This window comes from Watersipora subatra, chromosome 1 (genome assembly GCF_963576615.1).
Source record: "Watersipora subatra chromosome 1, tzWatSuba1.1, whole genome shotgun sequence".
Taxonomy (NCBI): Eukaryota; Metazoa; Bryozoa; class Gymnolaemata; order Cheilostomatida; family Watersiporidae; genus Watersipora; species Watersipora subatra.
Window position 1 is genome coordinate 28,077,857 of NC_088708.1, and position 21,893 is coordinate 28,099,749.

A 21,893-nucleotide genomic window follows, 5' to 3' on the forward strand; every position below is an offset into this window, starting at 1 on the left:
ATCTTAGTTACAGCTCTAATCGCACATTCAAATGCCAATAGAGTACCTCTTTAACAAAACAGCAAGTTGGTGCATGGATATTAGTTCTTAGGCCTACTACAAATACCAATACCATAAAGTGGGTAATAATAAACTATACTCCAATTCATCAAACAAAAGCAAAAACCTTCAAACAAATCAGTCGGTAGGGATTTTAGCTAAAACTTCCAGTGAGCTCTATTAGCACAGATTGATAGAGCAGCTGTATTTTTTTGCAATAATCTTTATGTAGTTTGTTTAAATCATAAACATTTCGTGAGAAAGGGCGAACCATGAGTAATTACTTTTAAAACCTGTACCAATTAGCTTTTTTGCCAGTTTGCTCTCGCCAAGAAAGCGAGTAAATGCCAGTTAAATCGGTTTCTGGTCACCTTGTGCCAACTCACTCCATTGCGGGTCACACAAGGCAATTCATCTCAATTACCCAGATTAAATGAAACATTAAACTCGATTACAGCCTTTGCTCCGAGCTGTGTTTAGAGAATTAATAGAGTCTAGTAGCACGATATGTTGGCTAAGATGGCACGAGCAACGGGACAAATTTACACGAAATTAAAAATAGTAGAATTTCCGCAGCATTTTTTCTTTTTGTCTCTTTACATTTTTGATAAAAAAAAGTAATTGAAAAATATTAGTACTCCGCTGTTATGTGAATAATACGAAAATTGGCCCCAATTGTTGGTCACTTTTCAATGTGTATTTTAAGAATGTTTTCTGTTTCGGTGAGTAGCCAGCATCGAACATTAAATGAAAATGGACTGAATGACTAACCCCATTGCATCATTACCGTAAAATATTACAGTAACAAAGTGAAAATTTTGAAGATGATAATATTAAAAACGGTCGCCATTGTAAACTCGACTGTAAAGTGCGCTACAACCACTAAAGTATATCGTATAGAAACAATAAGCTCAATCACAATAGATGTCTATATGCACTAAAGCCTTCATGTATTACAATAATCAAATACTAAGCAACACACCGTTGTCCTAAAGTTAGACAAATATAGAAATAATCTAAATATTTTCTCCACGAATGGGATATGCGAAGCAGTCAATATTATTGGTACATACGTACAACTTCAATGCCGAAAAGGCTAGGTTTCAATTCATGAGCAATATGTATTTCAGCAGAGATAATTAAAGCTACTGTACAATGTCTCGCATCAAACCTAGCTAAACAGAGCGTTAAACGTGGCTTGTTTCATTTGCGGTCGTCTCAAGAAAAACTGCTCCGTGCTGCAGTATAAGCCGAGTAATAATTACTAAAATTACATTGGCTGGCAGACGACACCAATCATTGGGCTGTTGCTAAATCATGCTGACCGACAATTGGACAATATCTATCAACACGACCAATAATATTACGAGTTATTGCAAGCCGTATCCGAGAAACCATTGTGTCAAGGGAATCCCATCGGAGTTTCCCAATGGTTGTATAAATTCTCCTTAGCCTGTGAGAAATTATAGCCCGATATTCATCGTTGCCGAAAGCGCGCGTTTCAATTCATCCGAGATCGAATAACTCCTAACTAGTTTTTGTCAACTAATGGCGTCAAGAAACCGGAAACCCATAAAAGATATTCCGGCTAGATTATTACGAATGTCATTAGGTAATAACTCATTAATACATTTAAAAAATATTTTAGCAATTTTGTTAAAGCTAATACTGTAATCATTTTATTATTACACAAAATTAGAGCTAGTGAGCTTATCCTACATGACAAATGTTTTTCATAATTTATTCAGTTCTAATAAATTATCATGCATACAATCATTTGAGGAAAACATAAATATGGAATTTAACAATTATTATTTAAACTGTACAAATATATCTGTAAGACAAAATTTATAAGGAAAACATAAGCCCTTATGTGATTTTGCAAGAATATCTTATTCTCTAAACACAAAGAATATTTTTGTTGTAACTGTACATTATATTGTATGTACAACTTATATTATGACGTGTTAATTTATAAAAAAAAATTAACACACTATATTGTACACACTCTTAACTAAGAAGTGTTATGATCTTTTCGGTAAAAGAGCAAATAGCAGTTCTCCATAACTTGGGTCCTTGCTAATTCTCGATTAATGTCTTTAATTAAAAATACTTGGTCATCATCAAATTTGTACCAACACCCACTAAGCCCTCGACAATATGACAAGTAATGACCAGAATTTGTGTTGTGGCCACCAATATGTAAAATGAGCGCATATAGAGAATAGTGTGTGGAACCGGGAAGAATGGTGATGTCTTCTCGTTCAACAGTTGAATCGTAAGTGAGATCTGCAAAATCTACATGATGAAGAGGAATGGTAACCGGTGTTGTGACTTTACGAACTTGCTTTGTTGAGCTTTCGAAATTGAATCGCATAAGTTGAATAGTGAGACATTCAGGTAAGCGACGAACGAAACATTGGCGAATGCCTTCAGTTATTACTTTGCCGGGAGTGACAGAAGGCAGTAAAGCAGGTGCCGACTTTCGGGTCTTATTGTTACCTAGCAACGGTGTCGAAGATAAAAACTGTGCATCTCGATTGGGCAATGTTTTATCGCCTTGAATGGGTGAGAGGAGCTCAGACTGAATACACGGGGACTGCTGACGTTGGCTAGGTGTTTGAGGAATGGCAAGAGCATTACTTTGGCATCTGCTGCACTGTAAACCATCCCGGCCATACAGCCTTTCGTGAGCTACAAAATCTGTCAAACAGCTAGACAGATGGATGGAGGTAGCATGTTTTGCAACGGGAAAGGATAGCATGGCCATTGACTGCACATTGACAGAAGTGAGATTGCAGCTCGAACACATTTGCAATTCAATGCATTGAAAGGTGAAGAGGCCATCAACCACAGAGCGGTTGGTTCTCCTGTAAGTGATCCACTCAAGATTAGCCAAATTCTGTACCAGCTCTGGCAGCTCAGCATCGGTGAAGCCATTAGCTCCTGCTATCTATAAGGCAACCGGATAGTATACTTAGTCGAACAATGCTAACTGACAAAAATACATAAACATTAATAAATAATATGATTTCATGTATGAAATATACCCAATTATTGTTCATCATCTTCTACCATTTGGGTGAGTTTTGATATGACTAGCTAGTACTGAAGCCAAATCATGAAGGAATAGTTCATATTGATTTAGTATCTACTGATTTTAGCAAAGACCAAATAAGAACATGAACACTAACATGGAAACACAAAACTATCATACTCCTATTCCTATGTCAATCGACAAACCCTCAAATGTCAGACTGCAAAACCAATATTTCATTTAGGCGATTTTGGCACTGAGGCTAAAAAGAGAGCCTTGGATGACTACACTATATGAATAATTTTGATGATGCGCAATCCTTCATACGAAATCACTATTTTTTAATCATACTTCACGGATTTTATGTTCATGGTTTATGGTCATGTTCACACATTCCTTTCTATTTCTACTACATGCGCAAAGAACAACGATAATGGTGAGCTAATTGTCTCTGCTAACCTTCCAATAAGTAAATGCAATTGAAACAACGTGATTTAGCCAATGATCAGTTAGACCGAAATTGGAATCACATGCCAAATACATAATAAATCTGTATCGGTATGAACCACTGACATTTAAAGTTAGGCTTGTTAGCAAAGCCAAAACTTTTTTCCAAGTTTCAACAATAACAATTTTTAATTTTTCTGTTTAGCTAAGACTAAATTGAGATTAACCTTACACGCTCTGTTTTTGGCTCGATTGCTGAGGGCTAAAAGTTTCCAAAATTACTTATACAAAAAAATTTAGTATTTTCATTTTTTTAAGCTAACTAAAATAGTACATTAAAAATCTTCGCTGTCATTTTGTAAAAAGTGAATGCCTAATTAGAAACTAATAATTAGAAATTAATACACTTGCTCAACTTGTAAAATATAACCATAGTCATATAACATGATTTACAATGGTAGCTTCGACACAAATTCAGCTCGACTAGGAACCAGCTATTCTGAACACTAATAAAAATTCATGTTTTAGTAACCATAGAAAAGGCTGTATGTAGGCACCCAGTATAAAAAAATGACAACGTTTATTGCACACAGCTTTGGACTAGCCAATCAATGTTGAATAAAGATATCTGTTCATAATTGTTTCAGCAAAGTGAACAGCATTTTGCCTCAATGATGCCTTTGTTAAGGATGCATTTGTTATGCATTGTTAAGGATTTTATTTCATGTTAGCCAAAGTACATCAAGAAATCATGTTACCATAAAACCGAAAACGGGGAATAAACAAAGTGGTGCGTGCTTCACAGACCGTACCTGCGCTTTGCATTCTTCTTTCATCATTTTAGTATAAGACTCGGAGATGTTGCCATACACTGTTTTTAGTTTCCTCATCGACTCATCTTGTGAGCCCTCGAGTTTCTGTCCTAAATAAGCGAACAGAGTCCTGTTTCAACAGGGTATATGAAGCGCTTACGCAAAAAGCACAAATTGTTCTTAGCATCAAGGTAAACCCTAAGCAGGTTGTTAGCGAGTACTCAAGACCCGTTATATTAGGCATGCTCACACCAACAAATAATATACCCTACAGGATGAATTTATTAGCGAAGTTAAAGTTCGCGAAAATTGCCATTTCATGCATATTCGCAGATTAATTTATTCGCAGCTGAAAACTGTCAATCTCTATGAAGAGTTAACTCTATTACGTCTAGCAATAGAGTTAACCCTACGCATGCGCACATTGCGTGTTTCGTTTTCCATTTAGCTTACAACTACGGGTCGATCGTGCTAAGCTATAAATTATTTGCTGCGTTCAGAGGTTTTCACGAATATTCAGATTTGGAGGCCTTTGATGAACCAACAATTTGTGGTAGGTAATGAGTTTTTTCAAAACCATTTACTAAATTAGTTGAATTTTACTTTGGTTCTTCGGTAAAACGCAATATTTATTTTTTCCATCCCTACCGCTTCGTTATTTGTTTCAGTGTGAGAGAGAGATCTTTCATTATACATGGAAGCACAATGACTGCAAAGGTGGTAGATGTCATTCTTAGAAGATCACCAATCATTCAGGGAGGTCTTGAAATTGAGGTAGAAGTGACCGCAGCTGCTTACGAGGAGAATATATCTGTTTTAAAAAAGGAACAAAAACGCCTTTACGAGCACAAATCTTTGGCCAACCGGCAGAACTTTGCAATAGTAAGCCACGAGGAGAGTTCTGATGATAACTTTCTTACCAGTCATGTAGTAGCGAGAGAATCGCCTTTAACATCGACCCAAGACAGTGACAGAGCTGCTATTACCAAAATAACTAGTCAGAGAGCACCATTACACGCTAGTATTCACTTATCAAGAGTACCACTTTAATTTTATTGCTAGACAACCGCCATATGGACTAAACTGTTTATATTTACTCCATTCATCGTTTGTAAAATTTTATTTGAATTTGAAATATTTTATTTGTACACTCAAGTTTGTAATAAATTATAATATATCTATACATGAAATAAAATATATAATTTAATCACGTTTGCTGCAGCGATATCAAGGAGTTGTTGTCGATGAAGGGGTCTAGGTTGACTGGTTGCATTTCTGCCAATATTCCTGCCTTGATGAATATTACTACTTATCTTTAGTTTTCGTAATCGGAGCAGGTTGTATCATTCTGAATCTGCAGCAAACACACAAAAAAAATTAATAAGTGTTAAGGAAGTACAAAAACAATAGCTGAAGTATTTAATGAAAGCGATCAGTTTTTAAACAAAAGAATTAACTAATGCAGTTAATTACGGAAAAACGTATCTGCACTGCAAATCAAATACATACCATAATGTCCAGATCAGAATCATGATCGTCCTCAACTTCGGTATTAGAGATTGATGGAGTTGATTTCAATGTAAAAAGACTAGGAGAGATTTTTTGCGATGCCGAAGCCATGCCGAATAACTTGTGAAATCCTTGAATAATTTTGTAAAGTTTGATGCAATGGCAATAAAACTCGAAGCCCGGTGATGATTTTAAAGAAGTTTTGGAACTCGGCTACGTTTAGTACTTCTGCCTAGCGGCTATTTTTGCGATGACGCCATTCTGCATATCTTGTGACAACCTTGAATAATTTTGTAAAGAAATGTGATGCATTGGCAATGGTGTTAGCTCAAAGCCCAGGCAATGATTTTAAAAATGTTTTGGAACTCAACTACGTTTAGTATTTATATTAAAAACTAGCCTAGCGGCTAGTTTTTAATTTTATGCAGTAGTTATTCTCCCTTGTGATTAAAATAGAACTAATTATTCACGGAATTTAATAATTCGCGGAATTGACTGTTCGCGAAATCGCGAATTTTTATAACCAACGAATATTTTCATCCTGTAGGGTATATTATTTGTTATATTAGGCATGCTCACACCAACAAATAAATAATTACATAAAAAAAGCAAAATATATTTAAACAAAATCCGCAAAAAAATCCAAATTAAATGGCAAGATGAGTGACAAATGACAAAAGAAAATGCATAAAGCTTCCTCGTTGCATAACTCCTATGAAGCTATGACCTGAGATATTTGGTAAGCCTGAAAAACAATAACTTCTGCTTTTTTGAATGTCTAGTGTAATGTACTGCTAACTTGCATGCAAGCAGTGATATATCGAGACTCCTAATGATGACAGGCGATGTAGCTACAAATCTCAACTATACTTATAGTCCACTAACCTTTGGCCTCATTAATGGCTTCGTGTATTTCATGCAGGAGCCAGGTGAGCAACTCACAAGCATCCTGTTGCGGCTGATATTTCTCAGGTTGCACCAGCAAGTCAGAGTTGAGCAGGGCCCCTAAAAGAGTACCGAAAATGACAACTCTAAACCACACTTTCTTGTTTTCGTAATAAAGTTGCACAACTTCTGGTTGCGCTTTGTGATGTTTGACAGACAACTTTTATCTTACCACATCTTGCACTTACACAGTATGTAAAACTCACTACTTATTCACAACTTTCAGGAAATGGTTATGATTATTACACCTGACCAATATGTGGTTGACGCAACTAAATTGCCTTACAAACAGCTCAGGGCTATCAATAATGCTTAGGGTGTGGGAGTAGGAGAGGAAATGGAGCTGCCACAAAAAAACAACAGCAAAAATAATCATCAGTGCTTGCCAATGTCATCATACAGGTCATAGATAGCATGCTTCCAGTTTAAATAAATTAAACCACACCAGACACTCCAATCACGTGTCAATATTACCAGAATATATTATCAGTTATATTGACAACTCGTAGGTAAAGTGCTAAATACATACCAGCTTGACAAAGAGCTTGGGTGTCCACGAGTGAGATTCCTGACTCCCTATTTATAACGTTGATCTGCTGCAGCACCTCTGTGACAGCATCAAGAAAAGCCAGACGCCGCACATCCTGTGACCGGCAGCTCTTCACCTCTTCTGCCAGCTCATCCGCGAGGTTTGGCGCCCGTGCAATACACTGCAGGACTGAGTTAAGAAAGCATAAGTTGGATCCAGAGCTGCTAAGACCTGGTGGAAGGTCATTTTTTGTGTAAATGGCGGCTAAACCCAAATAAGACCAGACTTTGGAGCCGAACCCTTCCAAATTGTCCAGAAGACTCGGTGTCTTGGCAGTGTCAGTCTCGCTCACATCTACTTGAGTGACAAGAGAGTTGGCAGCGCCTCTATACCTGGCACTCGTGCTGCTACGACTAGCATATCTTACTGGTTTGATAAGCTCATATGTGGCTTTCTTTTCATTGTAGTGTAAGGCCTTGAGACCTTCACCAATGCTCGACGTGTTCACTGCATTATCATTGTTGATCTGAACGTCACCTTGCCGCATGTATTCTCGACACTGCTCTTCAGACACCTGTTGTCACATATTAGTGGGTAAGAGCAACAAAAACTTAATAGCAATTCCAGAACATCTCGTTTTAATGTTATCTGCTGAATATCAGCTTGATACCGAGGCTCAAAGACAATTAGAAGTGGAACTCTTATCCTTTGAAGTTACCATTGAAAGAAAGTTATTCACTTTGGCTGGCTTTTCTAAGAGGGATTTTCAATATCCGTGAACATTATTGACAGCAGCAAGCTCTATGCATTTGTGGTATTGATAATAATTAGTTGCCTTTGTTTCAATTCAAAGAAAATTGATTATAGCAGAGTTTTAGATTAATTGGCATATGAATGTCTAACAGTTGTGCTGTGTTCTAGTGTGTTATGCTTTTATTGAGCCAGACTCAATGTGCTAAAATGTTGCTAAATTTATATTATTTAAGTTACGAGCTTTTATAATTGATCAAACGTTGTGTTGTAACTGACTGAATTTGTTTACAGTACACACTGAAAAACAATTTTCAGTTCTATCTGCTGCTATCACTACAAAACACCACAAACTTTCCAAATGTAGTAAAGCTTATAAGCAGCCAGTTTAAAATCACATCTTAATATTTACAATACCGAAGCCTTGTATCATCTTCAGAACTTCAATATATGCAACGCATAACATAGATCGAGCACATATATGTACTACATAATGGTAGCAAAAAACGAGGAAACACACTACAGTGCGCATTCGGGTTATTTCCTGTTATATGATTTTTTCACCTTACGATATCACCACACAATGTTTTTCGTTCTCGCGATATGACATTTTTTTCACCATACGATATCTCTAAAATTCTCTCAAAATTAAAATTGGGAAGTTGGTGTGCTGAATACGACAGAATACCAGAGATGCTGATATGCTATTCACCGAAATTTCTCCCACTGAGCCTGAAACGATACGATGCTCGATCTCTCTCAGTAAACATATTATTTTATTGCTAGTTTTTAATATGTACAGTACGTATATAAAATTTTGATGATTTTCACCAGGTGGTGTTTACATCAGATAATTACTGTGGGTTTCTATACCCCTTTATACAACACTTTCGCTTTACGATGCCAGTGCTGGAACGAATTAAAATCACATGGCGAGGGTCGACTGTATACATTGGTGTGTGAAATAAACTGGACCCACTTGTTGAAAAAGTAATGTTCTCATTTACAAAATTGCTATTTATTGTGAATTTATTCAACAGCCATAAATTATATATTAAATTAATTCTCACTCTGTCCTCATTTAAAATACGTAAACCAAACAGTTGTAAAATTATGTTGGTTGAATGATTAAGTAGATTAAAATCTGAACAATTCATTTTTTAATGGTTGAAGATAACAATCTGTACAGATATGATCACACTATATATATTTTTACTTAGTTATTTCAAGTCATATACATTTATCAGTAACAATAAATGTAGTAAATGAGAATTTGGGTTTTCCAGCAAAGGGGCCCAGTTTATTTCTCATATCACTGTATAACAGCATAATACATCTCATAACTTCCCCGTTTGTCAGCCATGTTTGTTTAGTGTTTTAAAACTCTCCTAAAATTTGTTCGAGCATCTTTTGGGCAAAAACAGCATTACACAGTAGGTATTCTCACGTTTTTGGCAGTTGGAACGAGGGCAACAAGTGAAATGGGTTTAAATGAGGCCTTCTCAGCTAGCCTAGAGTGCCATTTATATTATCACATAATTTAATGCACAGGAATCAAAGCAAAAGTAATTTGATAATGCAGAGTGGGCTAAACATAGGACATAGACAGAAGTCAGCGTTGCATGTGCCACTTCAATTCTACACAATTTCTCTCGCATGAAGCATCCCCTCACCACCATTCCTACGGTCCTCTCTTTACTAGATAGATCAGCTATGAGAATAAAGTGCAAACAAGAACTGGTTAGTGCCAGACCTGATTTTTGTAGAGGCCAGTGGGTGCCACGGAATGCGCAGCATCCTCTCCGGCAGCATTTAGGTGCTCTTGTTGATCAGAGAATTCCCGCCAATACGTCTTGAGTGCATCCCAATAGAACTGCGAGTCAACACGCCCAGTAAGGGTGGCTGAAGTGAAAGTGATGACACCAAGTATCCACAGGAGGATGGGGTAGTGGTGATAGATAAATAGTATGGAGGAGAGACCAAACAACGTCAGAGACTCAAACAGCCAGATATCTCTTTTTTCTGAGAGAGTTCTACAGATAATAACAATACAATCGCAAACAATAGACAACAACATATATTCTGGTCAGATTAAATTACAATGCAATACACAAATAACAGCAAAGTATTCCCATAAAGCTTTAGGAAAACACATACGACAAATGTACCAGCGCCTAAGAGCATATGACATTTGTGTTGGACACAATGAACCTTTTTACCATGAACAGATATCACAAAGTTCTATGAAAGCACACTCATATCAAATCTGATTAAGTCTATGGGTTTCAGATTACAGCGTATTTATCATGCATGGATGGCTCTAAATACCTTATTGAAGGAATGGCTTACTAACCATCACAATAACAATCGGAATAGGTAGTAAGCTGGTACAAGATCCTGTAAGTTGGGATTTTGTACCAGATTTGACACAAGATCCCAACTTACTGTGTTTCGGACACCACACGCGTACCCTATAGGGGTTAAGTGTGACGAAATACGAAACAATATTTACCAAGAAATGTATTATTTTAGAGGCTTTTTTAGCGCGCCGTGATCAACACAGTAATCACTCTATTGAAGACTGACTGACAGACAAATCCAATAAACGTTTTAGCACACATCGGATGCATTTGCTCAAACGCAAACATTTGGTACCATAGCATAAAATATCAAATTACATATTAAACACTCAGGCACAGCTAAGGAATCGCCACACATACATACAAACACTGTCAATAAACCCTACTCTACTTGATTCTCATGTGCCTCAGTCTAGGTGAAACTACCATAATTGTCCAAAATGTTGTGAAAGGTATGCAATTTGAATCCAAACATTTTACGAGTACTTCGATTGCGTACTGCACCCCCTACATATAGAGAATACAAAACCACTCTTATAACCCTGCTGTCAGGGCTGTCTAATGATAATATCTTCTACCTCTTGACTACAGCACAAGCAGTCATAATTGGGTACGGTGTATGATGAGATAACTCCTAAATCTCTCCAGCTTGAGCCTGAGATACATCTACGGGTCTAGCCATTTGATAGCTTACCATGACATAAAGAATGGCTGAATTAAAATGCTAGAAGAATATCGCATATTCAAGTGAGAGTTGTTCTCCCCTATCAAGCATATTATTTTTAAATAGTACTAGAACATTAATCAGTAGCTAGTTGGAATATATAAACTTATATTGATTGGAGAATAAACCGGAGACTAAGGAAATCATATTCAGATACTAGCACGAACGGCCTATTGCTTTACTCCATTGTTGGATGATGACTATGAGTTTGCAGACAAAATTCATTATCAATGATGAAAAAGGTTTGACTAGTTGCCAATATTTATACTTGAATAGTTTGGTGATTCTATACAAAGCATGGAGCTCACTCTAAATTTGCTGAAGCAGAATTTTGCAAAACTGACAGGCCAAGATGCCTCCAGAAAACTGCATATGAAATATCTGCCAAAATTGAAAGCTATTGTTAGATGAGACGTGGAATGTTTTTCTGTAATTTCGCGTCAGGTTAAAATAATTTGAACTTTGCCCAACTATGGATTAGGAAGTTGCGAATTATATAATAGTTTTCAAGTCTAAATTATTACAAACTGATAATAATAAACTTTTTGTTTTTTTGTTTTCATAATATTTGAAAATCATCAAAAAAGTAACTAAAACGAGTAAGCATTTGTTTTGGTAACCATAGCCATTAAGACATATGGTTGTAATGATAGCAGGCGAAATAAATTGGAAATCTTTACTCAAGATTGAACAAAAATATTTATCAAACTGTGAGATTACACAATGCTTCCTATATCAATGAAAAACTCCGATACCAGCAAATGACTAACACAAATACCACTGCGCTGAGTGTTTATAAATATAATATACCATATATGATTTTTCATGACTCAATTTATTTTAGTTTCGTCTGCCAGGTGCCCAGTGCCTCTCATTCCCCTTTCACCGGTTTAGGAAATATTCACAAACAGAATTACAGAAACCTTTTTACACAGTTGGTTTCTGGCACTTAATAAACATCTGAAGGTAGAACAATGGCAAAAGAGATTATGCACTTTGGAAAAGATAAATTTGAAGGTGTATTTACACTGAGGCAATTCTTATCAGTTTCGTATGCGAAGCTACCTTTTTCCAAATACTTGTAAAATGTGAAAATAACTGAGATAAATAATAAGCAAAAATGCCTCGCTGACCAGTTGAAGTGACAGAATCAGTCATATGAGCTAATTGCTGTGCGGTTAAAATAGTAGTAACTGAATATTAGTTTTTATTTATCAGACTGAATCGTTTTGCTAATGTAATTGATTAGTTTCGCCGAGGTCGCTGTCGAGAGCTCGACGGTTGCTTGCTATAACATTAAATTTAGCAATAACCAATAAATCATGGGATTTCAAAACATTAAGCTTGTCAGTTCAATGTAAAAGGCTTGTTAACCGAATGCAAATTATTATTGATTTGGTGTTTCTGTGAGTCGGCTAATCGTCAAAACCCTGCTTTCAGTGTAAAATACACTTTTGCAAAAGTAAAAAATGGTTCTCACAAAATGCATAGGCTATTTTGTTGAAAATACATTAGACCATAACGACAGTCCATTTAATCATAAAAAGTAAACTCTACGATAAAAAGACCTAATATAATGAACTTGATTAACAATAATTACGCATACTCACACACATCTGCTGAGCAGAACCTTACAACACCGATCAACGCAGAGAAATATTGTTGTATCTATGAAGACACAACAGAGGAATGCGTACGCATTAAACAGAACTTGGGAGACAAGTGAGATAAGCATCATTAGTTGGTTAACACCATTGCGGCTTCTGGTCACTTTCTTCCATTTTAGTATCTACTCTGTAACCACAATTCGCAGTTACTAGACAAAAGTAAAACATTGTTTTGTTAAGTTTCAGAAAACCTGTGAGAATAAAGCTGGCGTTAGATTATCAATACAATGGTGCAGAATATGGAATAACAACAGCAAGGATGCACGTGATGTGCAGTTGATATCACGAAACATGGTGCATACAGTATCCAATAGTTAATATATATGTAACTAAACAGAAAGTTGTGTGCATGGTTACACAGATGGTTAAGTTTTATTGTAGCTCATATCATCTTATTTCAAATATTTCTGTTAATCTATGAGCTAAACCTAATCTCCACCATAAACGGCTAGAGATATCTTTCCTAACTACAGGAGCTTCTTACATATGGAGTTATATGCTCTTATCAGATTGTGATAAATTTAGTTTAAGCTGCTAGAGGAAAGAACAAAGACATAAGCAGCAACATTACAGACATCTGTCCACATAGGAAAGTCCCAGTCACCTGTCCCTCCTGTCAGAGCACTGGCATGATGACTGTTGGTCATGTACAAGAACAGCCTTTTAATCGTTAGGAATGAATGCCATTATTTTCTCCACATGAATCAGATTAGGTTGGTACTAAATTTTGTTGCACTAGTCTTTTACTTGATGAGGCATGGTCCATCTGAAGTTGTTTTCTCCTTTGGTTAGAGTTCACTTTGGAACTTTCCTTGAGAGTTTAGTCAAGTTGTGGGTTTATTATTAATTATAACCTTTATTCGGCAGCAAATTTATACTACCTCCTATAATACATAGGATGACGTGCTGAGCTAAACTTACATATTTGTCTACATGTCTAAGCATTTTTTGTGCCCTGCTTAGGCACAATGACAGTGAACATGGCCTTATTCATATGAAAACTGTAAACTACGTGTAGTGTATGTTGTCCCATTAACCTACAATTAATATTGCCAATCTTGTAAGATTAATCCAAAACAACCTATTATTAAAATTTGTGCCAAAAGTATCGTAAGAAATTATATTGGGTAAAGGAAAAGGTAATGTCCTTCCATGTTTTCTAAATCAGGACGCACTTATGGTGCTTTAGTATAAGCTGAATAAATGTCTACTAAATAGATGACACTACCACACAATTATTAAGACAAGGATGAGAGACTTATGTAATCAGTGTTTTCAGTATTATGAAAAAAACTTCCACCCAATACCTTTTGTGTTTATAGTTATAACAATGCAGTTGGAGATGGAAAAGCAATCACTAGAATTATAGCACAGCAGCAGACCTGCTTTAAAAATACAATCAAACCTTTACTCACAAAGTCAATGTTTCATATGATAAATGTGTTGTATGTGGCAGCAAAAATCCCTATAAGATTACACTGTCATTCGTTTGCGTAGCTAAGCAACCGTAAAAACTAGCTCATTGACAACTACTGCAAATAATTACACATAACACTAAAACAAATGCAACATATATATAACTACGTAAACAAAACTACAAAAACTACACAACTATGTAAAAACTAAATATATAAACAAAGTTTTATGTAATGAAGTGATACATATGGAGTAAGCTCGTAGGCCCTAGATGAAGATGGTAATAAATATGCTTAGTATGAGGCTCACTTCAAGGTAAGCAAAGTTCAAACTAATTTGACGTATTTTTTTATTAATGCCATATTTTAGTTTGACTTTCAAATTTTACCAGTCATGAATTCTACTTACAAAATTTTGAGAAACACCGAACATTGTATGTCTGAAATTACTTTTCAAGTAGAACAAAAATATTTGCTCCAACTATATACTGTTGGTTTAAAAATTGGTATGATGAGGCGATCATAAATAAGAGTAAGACTGTATACGCCATATCTACAACATTGATACAGACCAAGATGATGGGAATCTGTTAGAATGATAAGGAAATGAGTGTAGTCTAAAAAAAACTGGAAAGATTGGTAGTACAAAAATGTAGACAGAAACTTCCATCTAGATAAAATATATGAATTTTGTGACAAGATTTGAACATTGATACTTGAAAAATCACGAATGTGAAGGAAATTAAAAATCTATCACGAGGAAAACCCAATACTTCTGAATGTTATGCTAAACCAGAATTTTACACATGTAAAATTTATTTGTATAAATTTTATTTGCTTGGATCAAATAAATTTTATCAAATTTATTTGATCTAAGCAAAAATAAAAGTAAGTTGGGTCTCCTTTGTATTATCATTTGCACTATAGGCCTACTATGTTGACAAAATGTTGCCTATGACTTAGACTACTGCAAATGTAATAATAGTTTACAAGCCCACCTAATGAAAAACTAAAACAAAGCAGTTTTGTTACATATTTGGAGTGGCAAACAAAAAATTCCATGCTGATTGTTAGCATTACATGTTTTATCAAGTTATTAAAAATTGTTTACTAACTTTGCCAACACATTCAAATTGCCAAAACCGTACAATGACACTATTTGAAGTAACTCCGCATGCAAAATATACTAAAATTATCTAGCTAAACGCAACTAAAGGAATTTGTGTCAGTGACAAAGATGTACGTAGCTGCTGACCAGTAGGCTATTACAAAATGTTGAGCATAGCCTATGTATCAAAAGGTGCTTAGTTAATTTGTATTTGGGCTTCAAACAGTCAAATGGCTGAAAACAACTATCAAAATATTTGTAAAAATTGGTTCTTATGTAGGCCTATATATTATTGTATAGAAAAATATGTAGGTATTCATATTATTATTATTACAAATTTGGATATTGAGTTCTTTCAGACTTTTCATGCATTACAAGGTGGCATTTTAGCATGACTCACTGTAGTAAAGCTTTGTTTACTAATTTCAACATTATTCATGAAAAATTGTAATATCTTCGTAAATTATTGCTCGTAAGTGTAGATGCGATTCAGATAGATTTGAAAATGAGTTGAAAGTCAATTTTTGAGTTACAAAACTGAATCAGTTTGAACAATAAAAACTTTAGTCGTATACTTGGTAACTCTAAAAATAACAAAACAAGTATAAACTAGCTAAAATTATAAAATAATAAAAACAAAATTCAATGAACGACATCGCAAACTTGAAAAGATGTTTATAAAGAGTTTCATAATAAACATGCTATAACTAATCGTAAAAACCAAACCAAATTATATAAAAACCTTTCTTGATCAATTATAACAACACATTTCATTACTCTATAAACTAACGCATTCAAAGGTTAATCACTGAAAATTTCTCAAACTAAATGTATGAAGCGGCCAATAAATTACTAGCATAACTTTGTCAAAAGGATTTTGCATTTTAAGAGTTATAAAAAGTAAAATATAACAGCACATAACTATTTAGCAGTGACTAAATACATATTTTACAACAACATAAGCAATTGGCTGTCTATAGGTTACATAATTCATAATTTTCAAGATAATGGTTTATACCGAAAATAGTTACCGCATAATTAATTTTAAAAACGAAACCAACTTGAGCGGGTAGAAACGCGCGTGCGCATTAAATAAAATGTCATTTCCTGTGTTATAGCTAGATCTTTTGATTCGCCCTTACCCTGCGCATTTATAGCTCCTCAACAAATGTACATTTGTAACTTGAAAAAACATCATTTATTTATGTTTTCTGTTGTTTTATTACTATTGAGTGTTAGTAGTTATACATACAGCATCTTAATCAAAATTCTATATTAATTGTTAATATTAAAACTTAGAAATCTGTGCCAAATTCAAATCCTAATCATCAAATGCTAGATTTGAGCTAACACTCTCAAAATCAACTGCTTCTCTCGTCTTTTTCTTCGTTTATCCTCTAAACTGCCCTTTGATCGGGGAAGGGGAGGATCTCCTTGTTGATTTGCAATTTTCTTTTTTTTTACAACAATGTCTCTTGGCTGTCTAGTAGGAACATGAAAGGCATAAAAAAGCAGTGCAGTATGCGGAATTTCAAAAGATGGCGTTAATTTAGTTTTAAGTCCCTAGTAGTGCATGGTAAAAAACTGCAAAAGTAATGATCACTGTTACATGTAAAGGTTTTTGTACCAGATCTTGTTTGTATATTGGTAACGGTCTCAATAGCTTGCTCATATGCATCAATTAGACTTTGTCTTAAATTATTTTTAATATTTAGTCTTCTTCTTCATGTTAATCACAGTCGCCCCAGGTGGAGCCTTAGAGTGATATGTCTACTGAGGCTTGTGTCTGTGGTTTGATTGTCCTTTCTGTTATAAGGTTTGGGAGGTGATAAAATAGTTTGTACAGACAAAGTTACAGACATGGTAAAACAGTTTGTGACGGAGGTATTAAGTCATGTGCTCGATAATAACAACACTGTGAAATGGTATGAGACTAATGGTATGAATGCATGCCCAAGACAATCATTTTTTACATGCACAATGGTAAAAAAGTTCAGTTTAGCGTTATTATGGGAAGTAATGAAGCCTGTGTGAGTCGAGTAGTGATTGGAGGGTTGTAATGAAAATTTATTAGGTTATGCTATGTCATATGATAAGATTTGGTCTTTAGTTTTAAGGTTAGTATACTTTGTTCTCTTCTTGAAAGTGTCCCAGTTTGATGCGTGCATTAGGTCAGTAATGTGATCAAATTTATGACTGTTATGTGCCCATCGAAATGCTTTACGATTAGTCACAATATAGACTTGGTTTGAAACAAGGTATATTTACGTCGATACATCTTCATGTCACCTTCACAACAAGTCATATATAATTAGTGGTGTGTTTGATTAAGGTGAGCAACATTTATCCAAATGACACAGATCGCGAAGTATGTTCGATAGGTTTAATGTCTATAAGCAAACAGGTACCTTGATAAGTGAATTTGGTACGCATCAAGTGGGTGCCTCATTGAGAGGTAAGTGTTATATGTCCAATTTAGTGTAAGATATCGAAGTATTTTTTGTATAAACTTGTAAAATTGTTACTTTGAAGAAATTTTTTAGTATTTCTATCAGTATTCTTTCAATGTGTTTTCGCATGTGTGTGTATCGAAGATTGCCTCAATTTGACAAGTTTTTCACTGGGCTAGATATGAATTCATTGCTGTCACGAATCTCATGGTTTTGTGAAGCGTGTTGTTCTATTGCTTTTTTACAGTTTCAAAGAAGCTAATCCTCGTCTAGTTTTAGGCATTGCCAACACTCTTCCTTCTCTAAATACATGCATCTATTTTGAATTGAACACCTTTGTTATGCAACATCTCGAGCGTGTTAACATATTCTGCCTGCTCTCATGTTGCGGCAGCATATTCTATGTCAAGAAGGCATAAAAATTTTTATGCAAAAAACAGTATTTTCATGCTTCAGAAAAAAGTGTCTGCTTGATTGCTCTCAGATTGCTTGGCTGTCCTAATCGCTTTTGCTATGGGCATATTGAATATTAGATCCATTTCTAGAATCATTCCATTATACTTGATATGACCTGTATGTTGGATAATTGTCAGATTCATAGAGTATTTTGGTAAGGGTCTTTGTGGCTTGAATGCGGCTTGGTTGTATTTGAAAGCATTGAAGTGATAATTTTGAGGTTGATGCCCACTCTAATAAGGACTCAAGATTTTTAAGGAATCTTGTCCCATTTTTGTGGTAGAGACAGACGGGTATTTTAGCATGCTATCAGTGAAGAGCTGGACTGAGAAATGTGATACAAATACTATTTGTGGTATGGCCACATTGAGAATTTGTTCCAAATAGTGAAACTCAAACATAGATAGTAGATTAGTTAACTTGTATAAAGCAAAAACATTGACTTTTAAGGTCTTATTAAGTGAGAACAAGTTGGATGAGAAATATGCACATAATTATTTAGGAGTTCAACTGGCAAACTTTTAGGTAGCCAACATTAAGTCCATAATTGTTGGTTTGCATAGAAAAGGAATGAAACTTTCGAAGCATCAGACATGTATATTTGTGACTATATTTTGTCATAAATGTACTAATAGTTACATTAATAAGAGATTTGTTACCATTATTTGTTGACAGCGCTCGTCCCCATCGAGGAATGTCAAACGAGTAGCAGGCACGAGTAACTCAGCAGGAAATTTATGTTCCAAGCACAAGCACTTTTGCAAATGCCCTCATATATTCCAACACAAGTCTGTAACCACACTCATGTGCACCTGTAGATAGACTGATACGTACCCCGATATGTACTCTCACACTACTACACATAGTGTGTCAAAACCAAAAATACATCATCAATTCAGAGGTAGTTTCATGCTTTTCAAGAAGAGAAGTTGTAAAAAATATTGTATCTATTCTGCATATGCATGGAACATGGTAATTGTATTTATTTTTATGACAAAATAACAAACATATTATGTAAAGCTTTTGTCAAAGTAGTTCAATATTATTTGCTTGAACTATGTTTTCAAATCATAAACAAAGTCACAACTATAACTGATCCCAATAAACCCTTAAAACAGCATCCCTTTATTATCGGCATTATTGTAGCAGTCTGTCGGTGCGACAATGATTGGCTTCATAATATTTTTTTCTAACATCTTCACGTTGTATTGTATTTTACCAACCCTGGCAGTGCATGCGCACTTTTTTTGTATTTCTTTCAAGGGTGTTTTTAAATGACAATCTAGGCTTCTTTCAATTGTGTTTTCCCTCTCTCTTTCAATTGGGAGTTCAACACTTTAGGGCAGGCAATCATGTTTCCTTTTCTCAACATGTCCAAACTTTCTCAAATTCATGTGAACAAGAATGTCTTTGAGTACTGTGGCCTTCCTGCACTTGTTAATCTCTCAGTATTAGTGAACTTATCGTTTCATGAGATACCAATGGCTGATCGTAAATGCCTTATCAAATGTGCATACATTCTATCAGTTTGCACACTGTAAACAGTCTATGCTCTGCATCCTACAAGAAAGCTGCCAGCACGGTAGACCGACATATCTAACACTTCATTTTGGTCAATATTTAAATGAAGATGTAAACATGCAGTGTTGTTACAATTATTCAGAATTATTAGCAAACATTAGGTCATCATATTAGGTCAACTGTAGTTTGATAGAGAAGCTGCTAATTTGATAGTGTTGATGGAGATGTTTAATCAACATAAAATCATCATCAGATTCGGGATCGCTATTGAACCATAACTAGCTTTTTAGGAACGGAAGTTGGGGATGTTTAGTCTGATTTAGAATGATAGAGATGAGTGTCTTAAAACCCATTATTATCTAAATTCAGCCTTCAAAGTAATCCCAGTCTTTTATGAAGGGTAGATAAATTTTTTAAAACTGTTTGTAGCTTGTTACAGGATGTTTAATCACAAAACAGCGTTGTTATCGCGCTTTTTGAGCTCATTTTTCTCGGCATTCAGCCTATTAAACATCCTGCAACAAGCTACGAGTAATTTTGAGTAGTTGATCTACCCTTCATATAAGACAGATGATTTTGAAGGCTGAATTTAGATAATAATGGGTTTTAAGACACCCATCTCTATCATTCTAAATCGGACTAAACATCCCTGAATTCCAATCCTAAAAAGCTAGCATACGTCACATATTTACCGGGGGGAGCTTGTTGTACCGATTGTGTTGTTTTCGAGATCGATATTGAAACGCTATAAAAAGCCTTCATGACTTTGAAAGTTAGTGGACCAATCTTTATTTTGAGTACAAAATCGGAATCAGTGTGTCTGATTCACCTAGAAAAAATGATGAAAGTTGTACGTGGCAGTTATGGTTTAAGTTTTGTCTGTCACATAAAATTAATATGCAATAATTACAGCTGAGATAATTACATTTAAAATGCTGCACTTAACCATATGACACACACTTCACATCTGGCAAGATTTAGCATGCACCTTGCCCGATGTCATATTTGTCTGCATTTTCTTATAAATGCATTTGTGCTGTCATTACACATGACTTGTGTGTTTCACCATTGGTCCATATTTTCTTAAATGGGGATTTGAAAGTGTATCTTGACTGTATAACAGAGGTTGTAGGCAATTATGAACGTATGTCAACAAAATCAACAAATATCTTTAGCTCTTTATCTCTAACCTTCGAAACAGTTCTATATTTAAGAGCTGTAAGATTCTCCTTATCTGATGAGTGATGCTAGACTGCATTGAAATTCATCGCTAAATGCACAACTACACTTTTGAACCTTAAATTGCTCATTTTGATTGCATTTAGTCCCATTATTTTGCTACTTTTATTTGTAATTTTACATAGTTTGTCAATATATTGGAGACTAGCTGTGCTACCCGGTGTTGCCCGGGTAATAAAAAAGTCCTTGGTCAGAAAATTGATTTGTATTTAACATATAACAACATTTGCCATTCTAACTTTCAAACCACAAACATATCATGTGAAAAGTGTTTTGTGTAATTGAAATAAACTAAGCGAGAAAATAAAACTTACTGTAAAGGTTTCTAAACTTTGTCAAACAACTGTAACTTTGAAACTTCATATCATGAGGAAATTTTTCGTGCAGGTCAAATACATTAAGAAAATAGTAAAACGACTATAAAAAGGTTTAGATGTAAATGTGAAATAATTAGCGAGTAATAGCTAAATTAAGGCGGTTTTGCTACGATTACAATAAAAGATGATTTGGTAATGACACAATTAATACTATTAATAACAATTTGTTGCATAGAAGTGTGTGTATAAAAAGATTACTGTTCCAGCAGAACGTATCCATTAAAATCTTGAATACGATGATACTAGTACCACTGATACAAATGTAGCAATGAGACATCGGATTGTCTTTGTCTGACCGAACGGAGAGATTATGCCGAGGCTATTCCTACTCAAGATAATATAATTGGCCGCCTGAGAAGAATTGGCCTTAACCCCAGATATAGTAATTGAACCTTCCGAAAAATATTTCTTAACTGAGGCGTCATAACGTGTCGCTGCATTAGTAAAATAATCAGTGTGTGCTATAGCCAGAATGACAGACATTGTGAAATATATAGATGTAGATTAT

General features: G+C 35.0%; 1 protein-coding gene across 5 annotated transcripts in view; it reads right to left on the bottom strand.

The window, feature by feature from the left end:
* Nucleotides 1-12,923, bottom strand: part of LOC137410636 (protein FAM117B-like) — a 31,760-nt gene extending 18,837 nt beyond the window's left edge. Inside the window, exons 1-6 of one of the 5 annotated variants that reach the window (XM_068096089.1) lie at nt 12,763-12,923; nt 9,822-10,101; nt 7,319-7,892; nt 6,730-6,849; nt 4,336-4,445; nt 2,542-2,992 (exon numbers count right to left, since the gene is read on the bottom strand). In XM_068096089.1, coding sequence (XP_067952190.1) covers nt 2,542-2,992; nt 4,336-4,445; nt 6,730-6,849; nt 7,319-7,892; nt 9,822-10,101; nt 12,763-12,890 — 1,663 coding nt within the window. In that variant the 5' untranslated portion in view covers nt 12,891-12,923. Of the gene's footprint in view, nt 1-1,112; nt 1,257-1,783; nt 2,993-4,335; nt 4,446-6,729; nt 6,850-7,318; nt 7,893-9,821; nt 10,102-12,762 lie in introns of those variants that run through there. The other 4 variants (XM_068096088.1, XM_068096093.1, XM_068096091.1 and 1 more) reach the window with 4 other exon arrangements.
* Between the last annotated feature and the right edge of the window lie 8,970 nt (nt 12,924-21,893).